The following is a 15,536-nucleotide window of genomic DNA, read 5'->3' as shown; positions in this document are numbered from 1 at the left end:
TTGCAAAAATATTGTAGTCTTTATTTCATTCTCGATTTCTTAGAGAGGAAATAAGCAACAACTACGTAGATAAAGAGCCCAAAGAGCCCTTTAAAAGTCTTTTAAGAGTACTCAAAGTGTTCAATCCAATGGTTGTGTCCTAAAGGTAAGGCACTTTATCCACCTAGCATTGTCCTTTGGAGGACTTGAGTTTTCAATCCAGTGACTGATTGCTTACAAGCATTTAGCTGCTTCTTCAGCAACAACATACAATGAAAAAATAAATGGGGTATTAAATAAACTTGGACTAAAAAACAATGCATTTCTAGCTTGGCAAGTTGTGGCTACGTGAATGGGCAGCAGAGGAAGGTTTAACTTGAGGTTTGAAGCTGTTGATGTTTGAGTTCCCAGAGACATCTCATCTTGGTCTAGCAGGCGACACCCTTCCACTCCTGTGGTATGTCTGCTGATAGCTCTCCATGCTGCTACTTCCTGCTCAAGAAAACCAGGAAACACAGGGGGGAAAAAAAGATATTTCCTTGAAAACCATGGCATAACTTGAGTGACAATAACAGCTAATTTGGATGAGGTTGCCTTAGAAACTGTTTCCTGTTTGACTGCACACATTTTTTTCATATTACCAACTGCTCATACACAATCTACTTGGACTAAAGCTTCTGAAAAGTTTGTGAAGACCATGCCAATAACAGACTGCCTACACAAAATGCCTACACACAGGTTTACAACAAACAAAAAATTTGAGAAGTGGTAAATGGATAAACTTAGAATAAATAGTGGGCCAGCAACAGCTGCCAACTGTTCTATGCTTGATAAATGCAGAACAAAAATTTCCTGTTTCTACTTCGCAGTAAACTTATAATAAGAATAATTGACTCTTGAAAAGTAACATCTTGCATTGATACATATCATATATATACATATTATATATGTATATTCCATTGATATGAAATTAACATCACTTATGACCAGAAAAAAAAATTATACTGCAAAGACAAGAGAGAGTACAAAATGGGTCCTAGGGTTTCTTTGAGTAGCACCAAAAGACAAAACATGTACAGTTGTACTTCAATACAATCATCCTGTAATAACAGAACTTCCTTACAGGCATTTACACTACATTTACATTTACATGAATGCTGAAAGAGCCATGTTGAAAAATAACATACATGCAACCCACACAAAGAGTTCACATGCATATCCATGTTTTCCCACCCTAAAGAAATGCCACAATGTACGCTGTACGGTAAAAGTGGACATTTTCTTGGTGTGGAAGTTTTTGCATATTTTGTCCTACCAGAAACTAGCGTAGAAATAAAAGCATGCAAATATCTTTGCTTGTTATACAAAATAACTACCACTGTGTAATGTCTTGATTCTGTGCAATTAAAAACAAGCAAAATTCATCTTACTCTGCAGAGCACAAAAAATTACTCACACAAAATATATCCACTTTTACAGTACATCATATACAGTGTACTCACTCCTTTGGGTGATGTGGGAAGTTCTTGTCTTTGGAACTGGAATGGATGATTCTATGCAAGCTTTGAAGAGAAAAAAAAAAGAGAGGAGAATTAAACACAAAAATAAATAGGTAGAAAACATAAATATGAAACAGTGAAAGTACATGTATCTCATAATGCATCCTAATGCTCCTTGAAAGGAAAGGTATTTTGCACCATGTCAAAATGGTAAGAGCAACAATCATGACAGAAGCCAAACTTCATGATAAATAGGTTAACAAAAGAACAAATAAATGACCTCAACAAACTTGGTATGAAAATGTCTTGGTTTGTCTACTCACCTGGTATGCTGTGCCTCTGTGTCTGCCTGCCTCTTGGAGCTATTACTGGTGATTGGTCACCACTCCCTTTAATATGTGGGTAACATTTAAAGGAGTGAATAGAACAGGCTTTATTATCAACAAAAACAGATCCTATTCAAATGTTCACATCACATTCAGTCATGATAATTTAAAATTTTTGATATAGCTGCACAACTGACAAAACAAATTTTTCTTTGGTCCAAGTGAATGCATTGTTGTTTTTTATGTCATCTGATTACTGATTTAACAAAGTACTTCACACAATCAACACACTTTTTAAAATATGTGTGCCTTGGACCTCTGACAACCAAGTTTTCACTAATCAGTGTGAAAATACGATGAGGAAGAGCTAGTTCTTTTGTTGTCACAACAATAAAATTCCTACTTGATACAAGAATATGTTACTAGTGAGGGCCAGCTCAATATTTCAAAGCTGACCTTTCTTTGTGTCCAAGACAAGAACTGTTTCTTGCCCTGCTATCAAGATTTCATTCATATTACAATAAATGGAGCAAAATTCAGCTCCTTGTTCCTTATTTCACAGCTATATAGTTTTGACATTATGCAGGGCTCAACACTAACGGTGGCCTAAGTCAGGCCACCAAAATTTCAGAAATGAAGAATTTGGTGGCCTGATCGGGCCACCAAAAAAGGTCGGATGTTTGCCTTTGGGCCACCAAAAATAAAAGTTAGTGTGGAGCCCTGCATTATGACAGCAAAAACCAATATTTTCTACAATGCCTGCCATATCTTTTAGAAAGTCAACCGATATCAGATAAAATGTAGATAATAATGGACTGTACCTAATACAAACAATAATCATACACCATGTGTGGTACCTCTCCAGCAATAATACAGTGAACACGTAAAGCTATCTCCGTTTGTAAAAATAGGGATCACCTTTGAAGGTGACTAAATGCTTAATAAAGCTTCGGATGTATTCTAAATGCTAAATCCATTTGTTAAGAAGACCTTGAACTTTAAAAGCACACAAAAATAAGGCCTTGTAGCTCCTGTCCTAACTGATATTCCTACAAGGAAAAAAAAAAAAAGAAGGAAATGAGAGGAGCTAATGAAATATACCTGAGAGAACACTGCCTTGTCTCTTCTTGACTGGTCCTCGCTGGATTTGCCTGGCCCTAGAGCCAAAGCCAAGGCACTGAAGAGTTTCTGTCAGGTAGCGGTGAGTTGGAGACACACAGCACACCACCAGCAGCTTGGCATCACCTCCTGTTCATATCATGGGTTAATAGCGTTTTATTCACTCAGGGTAAGCTCTTCAGTTTCAGCACTGCTCTTCCATCAGGTCCTACCATTACCCCAGCACTGCCTGATAGCTATCTATACACCTGGGCTAGAAGGGGCATCATGGAGAAAACCTTTTTTCTGAAAATATTCTTTTACAGAGGTGTTAGGAAGCAAGACATATAGTACATTATTGGGAAAGTGCTGGGCAGGTGGGGGGGGGGGGGGGGTGGGGGTGGGAAGGGGTATGGAGGAGGACAGTGTAAAACATAGTTACAATTTGTACATGTAGTTCACGAAGATACATATCTTACGAAAATTACAGAATCAAAGTTAATATTGGCAATGGGTTAAAGGTAGGTCAAAATCTTGAATCACAGTTCAGAAATACATGTAGCTTATTAACAATCCATTTTAGTTTTGCCATGTTTTCGTGAATGCAAGTCATGAATAAATTGGAAGAAAAGAGGGAGCAAAAATCTCACAACAAAAACCGAAATGCATTACAGTGGAGTCAAGCTGCGGAATTAAGAATGATTGTCTGGAGGACTTGACGTGTTACCTATGGAGTCCTGAAGAAGGTGAGTGAGCCTGGAGTTCCTGTAAGGCACGTGACCTCTGCCCTCCGCCAAGGCTGCTAGAACATCAGCCAACGCTGAGAGGCTTCGGTTGATATGAGACGTCTCTCGGAGGGCGGATCCCTTCACTCCAGACATTCCTATGGTGAGATTAAAGTTTGTCTTAGTCCAGTCAAACCTATACATTACTGTATAAGCTGTTATTTTTGCATACATATATTAATGAGGTTACATATATTTTTGTGAGATGTTGTTTTCATGAATTGACACAAGGCTATCGTAAGTGCTCTATTCTCCTAACGCATGGTGACATTTTCATGTGCTGTTAAATTTGCGGTCCAACAGTGATTCGCAAAATTCCCAAAAATTAAACCCTTGCAGAAAATAGCAGCATATACAGTATACTAGGGCTGCAAATGTACACTATGCTTTGAATTTATCCATTGTCTTCACATTGTAACACACAAAAAAACATTTATGCACTATTAGAGCACAGATTCTTATGATGATAATTTTGTTTAGCATTGTACAAACAAATGCAATTTTGACAATGTTATGTGGAGCTACAGTATAATGCTGTGACAAATGGAAAGGCTCACAGACAAGTCTGTGCAACTATAACATCCCAGATAGACAGATGAATGTAGAAGCTTACCCACACACTCACTGCCAGCGAGATCTACGAGCTGAAGTTTGGTTCGTAGAACCTCTGACCTCTGCTCCTCATGTAGGGATGATGAGAGAGATGGAGACTGGCTCCGGGATCTTGTGCCTGGTCTAAAGACATGACAGGAAGAAGGGTCACTTCTCATTCATAAATTTAGTAATAATGATAATAATAATACAGAGTACTTATAATGCGCAAGTTCCACATAGTTAACGTGCTCAAGGCGCAGTAGAAGAGTAAGTTATGAAATACAAAAATCCTTACACAAACATGCACGTGAAAATGAATGACACAATAATGATAATGAAAACATACACATCATATTATACAATTCTACTGGAAAATGGTCATGAACAAATGAGTCTTTTAGCCAGACATGGGTGTTATATGCTAATTCATGATCCTGGTGTGAATTGACTGCACGCCATAGAGACTTTACAATGACATTTCATAAACACTAAAAAACCAATCCTGCCATCTATACAGCGTTAATGCAAATACTTTGTGAACATTGAATGATCTGCAAAGTGTAATGGACAGAACCCTGACAGAGTGTTTATTCAATTATAGTAACACTGTTGTAAATTAGTATTAAATTGTGAAGAAATGCCTATAATGTGCCAGTAAAATATACAAATTAGCAAACATTATTCTCAACTTTTTCAATCTCTTCTCATATGTATGCATTCTATGTATGTACAATATTGTACCTACGTGTTCTATACATACATGCAAACAAAATTAATTTTCAGAAAAGGACAATAAAATTGAAACAACTGATTGATTGATTGATAAAGAACCTTGCAATGTACTTAATTAAACTTGCAGGTCTACAGTGTACAGTCTGTTTGTTGAAATGGTCCTCTCGTGCTAATCTTGTTTGATGACTCTCACCTCATGTCATTAAGATCAATCCTCCTTGACTGGTTCTCATCTTCATTTTCTCCAAATCTTTCTTTGAACGTAGCAGAGAACTTAAGAATTGTCTCTAAATCAGCCAAGTGTAAACATGTTCCTTACTCTGGTGCATACTATGTTTGCTGGTTAATCGTTATCCAAAATGAGAGTAATTTCAATAGGAAGCATTTCTCCATATTAGGCATTAAACATATCAATGAATGGCATCCTCAGAATGTTGTTGGACATCTTGCTTTCACTGCAGTAGCTGGACACCAAAGTGACCTTTACTTCAGTCCCAGACATCTACATTGTACATCTAGATTTACATTGTACCTATGCACCCTCTGTGTCTGAATCTCACACAGCATTCACAGAGGTATCCTGCCTCCCTGACAGCCTCACCTGTGTAATGGGGACTGAATGATGGTGACCGTCAGAGTGACCACTAGGTGGGACCGGCTGGAGTGGGCGTGGACTTGAGTAGCATCCTCATGGCGGTGGGTCAGTCCATGCCGGACGAGGTCAACAATCTCTACGGCCGTTGTGACAGGTCTTTACAAAAGATGAGTGGAAAAAGAGCCTATATGTTTGTATTTCGATATCCCAGTGTGCTTTTATTGTATCAGTATCTACACTCTCTCATATATTCACAAACAATGCCTCCAAGATCAATTAAAATCTAAAAAGATACCTCAACAAAAACTACCGTGCAAACAATATAAGAATCATGACTGAATAAACAAATGTCATTTTCTTGTATTCATTCACTTAAAATCAAAGGTAGAATATGAGCAAAATTGTACTTCAAAATGGAACATAATTCAACTTTATAGATGCTTGTAAAGTTTCACAAACTGCTGTGAAGAAAGATCATAGTACATATAAAGTATACATCATTCTCTCTGCTCTACTGCGTGTTGGTGGTCACAGATGCTGTAGTCCTCCTCCAGCCCCTTCTGTCATCAAACAAATGCAGCAATGTGGATTCTCTTTTGCCAGTGAAGCAATTTAGACTGCCTTATTGGAACTGCCTGCAGATGACAATATTCACAACCTCACAGAGTCAGCTGTGCTCATCTATGTAACACAAATCTCACCTTTGTGTCAGGGAAGGGACTTCCATGGACCCATCGTCTCCTGTATAGATTCCATGCCTTGAGCTGGCTGAGTTCAGGGCCAAAAGGTCACGGATGTCGTTGTTGTAGACTTCTACCACTGAGACGTCGACTTGGTGTGAATTGGGCTTTTCTCTCAGCAGTCTGAACAAACAAAAAATAAAACAATCAGCAAGAAAACATAAAATGATAAATAGAAAATAAGAACATAAAATCCAGTCAAAGTGACAATCACATTATCATCATCGGTATGCACAAACTATTTATAAACGGTGTAATACTGAATACTGAACAGATATACATACTAGCACTACCATAGTGTGAATGAATGGATTTTGATTCATGTTTTTGAGCATGGTTACTCAGGAAATCCACCACTTTGACTGTCATTATTTCCCCAGTAATAAAGTTGGAAATTGCCACTTGCAGTACTATATTGGTACTAGTTAAACCTCCCTCTCAAATACACACTGGATAGTAGCATAATTGTACGACAAGCCACCTATCACATCATAGTGATATATGTAATCCTACACAAATGTATACAATATGTAACAGGTATTAACATGAATACTGGATATTTGTTCATTAGCAGCTATCTATGTCAATTAGCATTCAGGATTGAAGACAGTATTTGAATAGAAATGGCTTGCCTGAAAAGCTCCCTGGCAGCCCTTGGTACCACGCCATCCTCCTTGTTCTCATCAAGGATGGTACGAGATGAGGTCGGGTCGTGAGTATAGCGCCCTCCTAGCATGGTGTGAGTCTTACCACTGCCTGTCTGTCCATAGGCCATGATGCATACGTTGTATCTGAACAATTATAAAGAGTAAAAGTAACGACATTTTACCACAGCGTACTAGTAACAGCTATTATTTTCAAGATTCACATTTTAGATTATAGAAAAAACAAACAAATAAACAAACAAATGAATAAAAAAACAGAAGAAAAGGAACAAAAGGTGTTTTAAAAAGTTTGCATCATGTAATGTTAAAAACAATATACTAGTATCTGAAATACAAACAATGTTGGTTTGGGTTGAATTGGGACCATCACAAACTGCACATGAAAGACTTGATTTAACATCATATACACCATTCCTCTGTTTGTACTATCCATGTATAGAAACCTTAACACAGTGTCATAATGCATGTTCTTTTATCAACTTTATACCTCACAGCCAGTGAACATAAAGAGAATAAATCAGGAGTGCAGACAAATATTTCATTTGAAGGAAAGAAGGAAGAAATAGGTAACATTACTGACAATAATCCAATCCCACCTATAGTATGCAAATGAATGCTAGAAAATGATAATTGTTTTTTTTTTTTCTGTGTTGGTGAATTGATCAATCGCAATTGGCAGCACATTTGCCATTCTTACAGTGTCCCTTAACCGCACATACATGTATATATGGTAAATGAATGATAGATATCATGACCAGCTCACAAGTGTCACAATATCTTTCATGCATTCACCCACCATACACGTGTGTATGTGGAACACTAAAGTATTAACGGATGTGCTACCATGTCAGATCTGTAGATACGACTTACTGGCTCACAGAATTGATGTGTACTGCATATTTGCACAATGATTGACATCGCTTAGAGTGAGCTATCATAGGAATTACTTAAATTGATAGAATATGTTTGTATTACCCAAACTTTGATGGGTTTGCACTGATGTAAAACCATATCAAAATTTAGCACTGTTCTCATGAAGTGTTTGTAAAAACTTAAAAGTAAAACATAAAAAAGGATGTCCTGCCACTTACCCATCAATGAGTGATGTGAGTAGAGGCTTCACCTCACTGAATACATCATCTTGGTCTTCAGTCTGGCTGTAAACCCTGCACGGTGTGAAAAAAGTACAGCACATCCCAGTTGGGGGGAAATGGCTGTCATCTTTGATTTTGTATACATACAGTACTCTCCGCGTAATCGGGTATCGCTTGAACGGGTACTCCGTTCAATTGGGTAGAAATGTCAGTCAGTTCCAATGCACATTAAAATTACCTGACAATCAGGTTGCCTCTCTGCATAAATGGGTAAATAATTTTCTTCTTATCTACTTTCTACCCACATTTTATCACAGATATAACACTTTAAGAAATCATAAATGTCAAATTTTCCACATTAGCGAGGAGTCTATAGTCAAACGACAAAGATCTCTGAAGACATATTTGTCCATAAAAAGAGTGTAAATTATTGCTCGTGACTGAGCAAGTGTAAGGTACTTATAATGTGCCGTGCATGCACGTGTGTAAAGCATACAGTGTAGGTGTTCGGTGCAGTGTACAATGTATGTACATACACATTGTGTGTGTCAAATGTGAATGAGACGTGTTCTTCTGTTAATCGGGTACTCCGCTTAATCGGGTAAGAAACGCTTTGCCCAAGCCTACCCGATTATGCGGAGAGTACTGTATCTACTTTAGAAAACACAAAACTTTACCAAAAAAAAATGCTATTAACATTACTTTAAAAGGGCATGTAATACTGAAACCAAGAATTCAACTTTCATCAAACTGGTGCAACACACTCACAGTATAAAGGTAGTGAAAGTTAGTCACAAATGACCTATTGCAAGAAAATTGACTGATAACTTCTATGGGCACTACTCGTCTTCTGTTTTGATGACTAGTGTGCCTTGAGAGCTTGGGAGTTTGTAGGGCTACTATGTTGTTCGGATGTCCTTGACACTTTACAATAAAATGCACTTGTAAGGAAATTCAAAGGCATTTTCCCCTTCACCATCATTCTTAAGTACCCAGTAAATTTGATGGAACAGTGGTTTCATTCCATGTTAAAGAAAGTCAATTGCCATCAGTAAATATAAATATGTGGAATGGAAAGGCTTGAGGAGAAGGGCAGCAACCAGCATGGCAAGAATGAATCTCTTACATCTATATTGGCCAATTGATTTTTTTTTACTGTGAATTGATCTAATCACAAAAGAAATTATTTGTAAGGAAAAGAGCTACTATTATTTCTTTCACATTCTAGATCCCTACATTTACAGGCTGTATGATCTCACCTTTCAAACTCAAACGTCCTGTTTATCTGGGGATGGCCAGGTCGACTACAAATCACTCCCATACTTTCCTGCACAAAGAGATAATAAAACCCTTGTTCAATACACATCAAATATTATATGATTTGATATTCCTTTCTTGGAATTTGGAATAATCCACAAATAATTAATGACGACATGGGTTCTTCATGAGTCTTGAGAATGTGATGTGTGTTGTTTGAAATGTGATTTGCTTCCAAATGTTTTGGGTTTTTGGAAATTGCACAAACAATTCATTGGCATTTTATGGGTAGTTATCTCTGATTATGGGTCGCACAGCATGGCTAATGATCGGGGGGGGGGGGGGGGGGAGAATACATTTAAATACTACAATGCTCACTTCAGTTTTCAATCATGTTCTTATAACAATTTTCATAGCTCCTTCAAAACCCAACTGTAAACTCCGTCTGATAGCCAAAAAACATTCTCATGAAATAAAGCTGCAATGACTCCCCCCCCCCCCCCCGAATATTCTATTATGATATATAAGCACAAGATAAAGCATCCAAGTGCAAAGGGTGCTTGCATACATACTCTAAGACAGAAACAAAGTTTGTGTATCTTCGTGTAATGAAATCATAACATTCAATTCTTTGTTAAGGCATTGTTGAATAGAATCTATCATTCTCTCTCGGCACTTCTGTTTTCTCTGTTACACTTACCTCATCAACCACATACACCACCTCTTCTGCAGTATCACCCTGCCTGCATAAGGACAAACATTCAAAGAGTTGTTAGAAATAAACATTAATTAATTACAAGAATACAGACTGGAAAGACACACACTGGAGATCCTAAACTTATGGAGATAGGGAAAAAGATAGGGAAAAAGAACCATTGTTTCAACATTTCTGGCAAACTTCTTCTGATAATATTCAGACTTCTTACTAAGAATTGTCTGCCATAATCACAGGTACTGCAGTTCTACATTAACAAATTAACACATCCAACACATCTTAACATATTCAAGCAATCTCCATCGCAGATATCATTGCGTAGAAAGAAAGGATCAAAATCCTATATTCTTGATCAGTCTATTATGAAGCAGAGTGCTCACTTATCCTCTGTGTGTGTCTCTCTCTCTCTCCATCTCTTTGTGTGTTTGTTTGGTTTTTTTTCAGTGCATGTATGGAGTGCATGAGTGTGTTTGTGTATGTTGACAAGATTTTAAATTCTTTTCTCACATCGTCGCTGGGGTGGCATGACCGCATATATCTGCAAAATGTCAAATGTTAAGGAGAGCAAAAACACATGGCAGCCAAAGCACTATAACAAATGGGAGAGACTTTCCTTTGATATGCTGTGATGGCTTCTTTTTTGGGGTAAGACAGCTGGGATTTGGACAGGACATCACATAACTGATTATCTTACCATTAATCCCAAAGTCATTTTCACCAAAATTTGAGATACACGGTCTTGTCATCCCGGCGACAACATACTCTTTTTTGAATGAATCTGCTAGACTTTAATTCCCACCTGTTACTCAGTGTATTGGAGCCCACATGTTCAAGGTCATAGTCCAGGACCGGTCTCACCCGGCAGTGCACTCTGATGTTACCCCTCAGCTCCTGTGTAGAAAGGAAATAAAACAAGCTTAATTCATTTGGTACACCACAACTCTTTTATCTCTGACTCACTACATATTATTCAATAATCCTTTCAGGCCTACAAGCTGAAAATGCTATTGACGTTGGGCTTGAAAAGAATACTACAGCTACAATGTATAATGGCAGAGTTACACCACTGAAGCAATTATTATCGCCATACCAATTGTAGCTTTGTGATCAACATACTACTGAATTGACAAAAGAGTGTACATAAATGAAAGGCTTATAATGAAGGTTTATCAGTCTTTGAACTCACAACGATAGCATTGTGAAGTTCTCTCCTCCTTCCTTTCTCCTTCATGTATCTCTCCTGGGCCAGGGTCAGATTCTTCTCCAACGTTCTCACTTCTTGCTGCAGCACTGTCAAGACAATGACATACAGCAAGCAACTTTGAAATTCATCGTCTTTACTGAGCCCTCACTTCCAAGATTGGCTTTGTGCGGTAGGGGCAATGTGTCAAGAGTTAACCTCAACACAATGAGATACAAAAATACAAACTGTCATATGAAGCATACATACACAATATACTCTTAAACCCTCCAACAAAGATGAAGTAATTCCTAAAGAATCCTTGCTCAGGGCTTTCAGGCTCTGTGTACACAGTTTGATGGAAATATTTCATAAACTTGAACTTCATTACTGTAAATGCACCAACACAGACAGTTTAGAATTTGATCAAGATCTAGGTTGGATTTAGAATCTTAGCTCAGTGCCCCGAGTACACAGTTTGATGAAAATATGTCACAAACTTGAACTTCTTATATAAATGTACAAACACAGACAGTTCAGAATTTGACCTATATCTAGGTTGGATTTTTCTGTCCTTGAAGCAATGCACGACAAAAAAGACCAAAGTGTCTAGTATTCTCAATCTACTCTCATACAGAAACAATAAATGGTGTGGAAAGAAGACATTGAATCACACATATTTCTGCAATGTCTAATTCATCTTTATCACTTTATTTTTCTTGTGTACGATCATGGGCTAGTTGCCTAATTAACCATTAATAAATGCATTAATAAAAATAAATAAATTGTCCTTACGTCCGAAATCCATCTTATCTGCCTGCATTGAGTCTGTCAAGGTGTTCACTCTGTACATGGCCCAGTCAGAAATATCCTGCATCGCTGTGGTTGTCATGGTAACAGCAGATGATCTCAGCATCCTCAGTTCACCTTTGATGTCCTAAGATTCCATAGAGCAAATCATCATTTTGAGATACGTGTAGACATACCAAACACGATGCAGACTTGGATAAACACAATTTAAACAGCCAAAAATAGATGGAGATAGAAATGACAGTCAACATTTTGTGCCATGAGTGTGATGTAACAAATGTCAAAACAAAACATACTCCAAAGCCCAATATGAAATCTCAGAATTACTCATAATTATCTTCCATGTCAGTTTACTTGTTTTTATCTTAAAACATACAGAATTATCAAGGTTTTGTGCTCTTTTTTTTCTTAGCATTCCCATGTCTACAGCCATCTTCATGACATGGCATTTTTATCACATTTCTTAATTCAGTTTTCATATCGTATTTGATTTTTGCCATTAAAATAGGGAAGAAATCAGTGATTCTAAGCACTTACTCTGATCTGAGACAGAAGAAATCTCAGGTTTTCTGATCGATGTGACTCTCTTTGTCGGGCTGTGATGAGAGAAGTTTGAATGTCGCATTCATCCTGTTTTTGTCTCTCCAACTGTCCTTGTAGCTTTAGTGAAACAAGAAGAAATAAAGGCAGTGAATGCAACTTAACAGGTACAAATGTAGGTACACATTATTATAAACATACAAATATATCAAAAACAATTCAGAGTTGTTATCCATAATATGTCATTTACTTTGACTAAAATTATTATTTCCGTTAGAAAGTTATAATTGGTCTCATGACAATGAATATGATATTGATTGACACTGTCACTATAAATGTCTGTTTTCTTCACAACGCATTGAGCTTATTTTCACTCACTCAGTCACCCTTTAACCCGTTGTGGATGGGCTGATTTTGCTACAACACACATTTCTCATAGACACTTACGCGAGTATACTTGGGACTCGTCCTCAACAAGTTAATTAAGGAAGGCTGTTTGATAATTATTTTGTGAAACTTTGATCTCAGCAGTTCCAACCTTACATGTTTAATGACCAAACAAACAGAACAAACAGGTTCTGCACAATGCTCATCCACGGTCATTACTTGCTGACTTCCACATAATCTATTCACGCAACAGTTAAAGCCTTCTCAAATGCACCACAAGTCTAAATCAACATAGCATTGTAGACCATTAAGCACTGTGTGACAGATACAGCCACAAAAAGAGTGGAGCCCAACATTACGTGACATTCTGAAGAAGACTTACCTGGGCAAGTCTGAGGTACAGCATGGAGTTTTCAGTTTCCAGTGCTATGATTCTTTCATCTTTTTTCTACGGTAACAAATCAACAATGAATAGCAAATCAGAGAGCAGTAAAAAGGATGAACCAACACAAAATCAATACAACTGCATTCTGTCTTGTCTCTTATCATGTTCATGACAGCTTTGTAGAAGTCCGTATTTGTCTAAAAAAAAAAAAAAAAGAATAGAAAAGTTTGCTTATTTGAATGAGTGGCTGCAAATGCTGCAAGCATTAAAATCAATATATCAATTTATCTGTCCAGTCGATTCTTTGTTGGTAAATGCAAAACTTTTACTCGATCCCTTTTGATTTCAGTTAACACGTGCAAGCCGCCCATAATTCCACTATAATGCCATTCAAAATTTGACTGCCTGCTACATGTAGAAACCTAGGCACCAATATGTAACCCGCTACAACAAAATGATCCTAAAGTGGGGCGAGGTGGATTATTTGAAAATTACATGACACAATTCCCTAATCTTTCTGCTTTAAATTGATATATAACACATCTTATAAAGATAATCGGCTGCGGAGATATCGATGTTTAAAAGAGAGCATGTCGAGACGTCACGGAAATCACTGTTTCGAGAAAAGCGCCCTAAAAGTTCTCCTTGCGACGCAATCACAATCAGTCAGTATTCACCTCCGGACAATAGAAGGTAAGCCCTCGCAACCCCCGAAATGCTCATTTAAACACAACGTCGGCGGTCTCCTCACCGACCAATCAGTGACCAGAATGCCAGGAGAAGCGGCTGGGCATAGCACACCCCGTCCGCACGCTCCAGTCGACTGGGCAGTGTGCGAGCTTCACGCTTCGGTAAGCGGCAAGCAGCAAACTGACCAATGAGATCACTCTGGTCATTGTTAGGGGTGGAGCCTATGTGTGGCGCTCAATCCAAATGTTCGAACCAGTTTCTGCTTCATTGAAACGCCAAAAAACATGGCCCAGAAAAACGCTTTTTTTTTCGGTCTTTCCTTTCATCATTTTGCTTCAAAATTTTGACAGATGACAGAAGACATGTCAGACTCCAATAATATGTCAAATTCAGAATATCGTAAGTTTTGACCAATTTTGATGCTCTCACTTCAAACTCTATTTTCACGGCTTCGACCGTGCGCGACTTTAGGACCATTTTGTTGTAGCGGGTCACATATGCTTTTGCGCATGGTCGAACCTTGGTGCGGTTGCACATGCCGTATATTGCACTTCTAAGGGACCATGTCATTAAGGAATTTAATGCAATGGTTAAAACTAAGGAGGCGACAAAGTGAATCTATTAGTATTAATCTTCCTCGTAAGTTCCACCTAAAAATAGCAGAATCATAATCAGCCACTGGGTACTATCATTATCATTAAAACATCTAGTGATCTACATGTACAATCACTGTAGCTGCAGCATGCAGGTTGCACCAATTTACAATTAAAGTTTCTTGATTAACTTTATCAAATGGCAAGGCATTCATTCATTCGATTCATTATTTTCATTTTGCACAAAATGCAGTAACACTCAGCAAGACATTCATACAAATAGAAAGTTTGGCAAGAGTTCCATGTGTACCCCCGCTAAAATTCAACAATAAAGGAAAACACTGACTCATTGACAATGTCATATTGTCGTCTCTGGACATTGAGTGTGATGAACTGAATCCAAACCCACTGCACACTAGGCACTTGCACTGGCGAGTGGCGTGTAAGTTGTCTAACATCTAGTAACATGACACCAGTCACAGAGCGTGGGACTAAGGCACTGAGCTTCAACTACAGTAAAAGACTGAAAAGTGATACATTCATCAACAAAAGATCGTAACTGTAAACGTAAATATATATAAAGAACAAGACTGCAATCCTACCTGCAGTTGTCTGTCACATTGCTTGACTTTTTCTGGTATAGCACTCCTAAATAAATCAAAACCAAGCGGCATTTTGATATAAACTATCGGTGACTACTGAACCGTCAGTGTCTAGGCCTCCGACACGACTAGTGCCAATCTAAGAACAGTAGAGAAGTCCAAAATATAATACAGATCAGAAATAAAACTTGAGTATTTTTGTTGTTTTTTATTTCTTTGAATGGACATTAAATCATAATGAATACAAAATTATAAATAAATTACTAGTTA

General features: G+C 37.7%; 1 protein-coding gene across 1 annotated transcript; it reads right to left on the bottom strand.

The window, feature by feature from the left end:
- Nucleotides 1-397: 397 nt before the first annotated feature.
- LOC139740129 (kinesin-like protein KIF25) lies at nt 398-15,338 on the bottom strand. The gene is made up of 18 exons (XM_071650710.1): nt 15,267-15,338; nt 13,379-13,444; nt 12,607-12,729; nt 12,055-12,196; nt 11,266-11,369; nt 10,879-10,970; nt 10,065-10,107; nt 9,367-9,434; nt 8,105-8,179; nt 6,981-7,139; nt 6,310-6,471; nt 5,615-5,764; nt 4,301-4,422; nt 3,630-3,785; nt 2,906-3,052; nt 1,802-1,867; nt 1,482-1,541; nt 398-471 (listed from the first exon to the last, which is right to left on the bottom strand). The coding sequence occupies exons 1-18, from the start codon at nt 15,336-15,338 to the stop codon at nt 398-400; spliced, it is 1,881 nt and encodes a 626-aa protein (XP_071506811.1).
- Between the last annotated feature and the right edge of the window lie 198 nt (nt 15,339-15,536).

Source organism: Diadema antillarum, unplaced genomic scaffold (assembly GCF_040938485.1).
Source record: "Diadema antillarum isolate AM-2024a unplaced genomic scaffold, OU_Dant_1.0 seq00000836_RagTag, whole genome shotgun sequence".
NCBI lineage: Eukaryota > Metazoa > Echinodermata > Echinoidea > Diadematoida > Diadematidae > Diadema > Diadema antillarum.
Note: the sequence above shows the minus strand (reverse complement) of the source record. Positions and strands in the feature narration are given on the sequence as shown.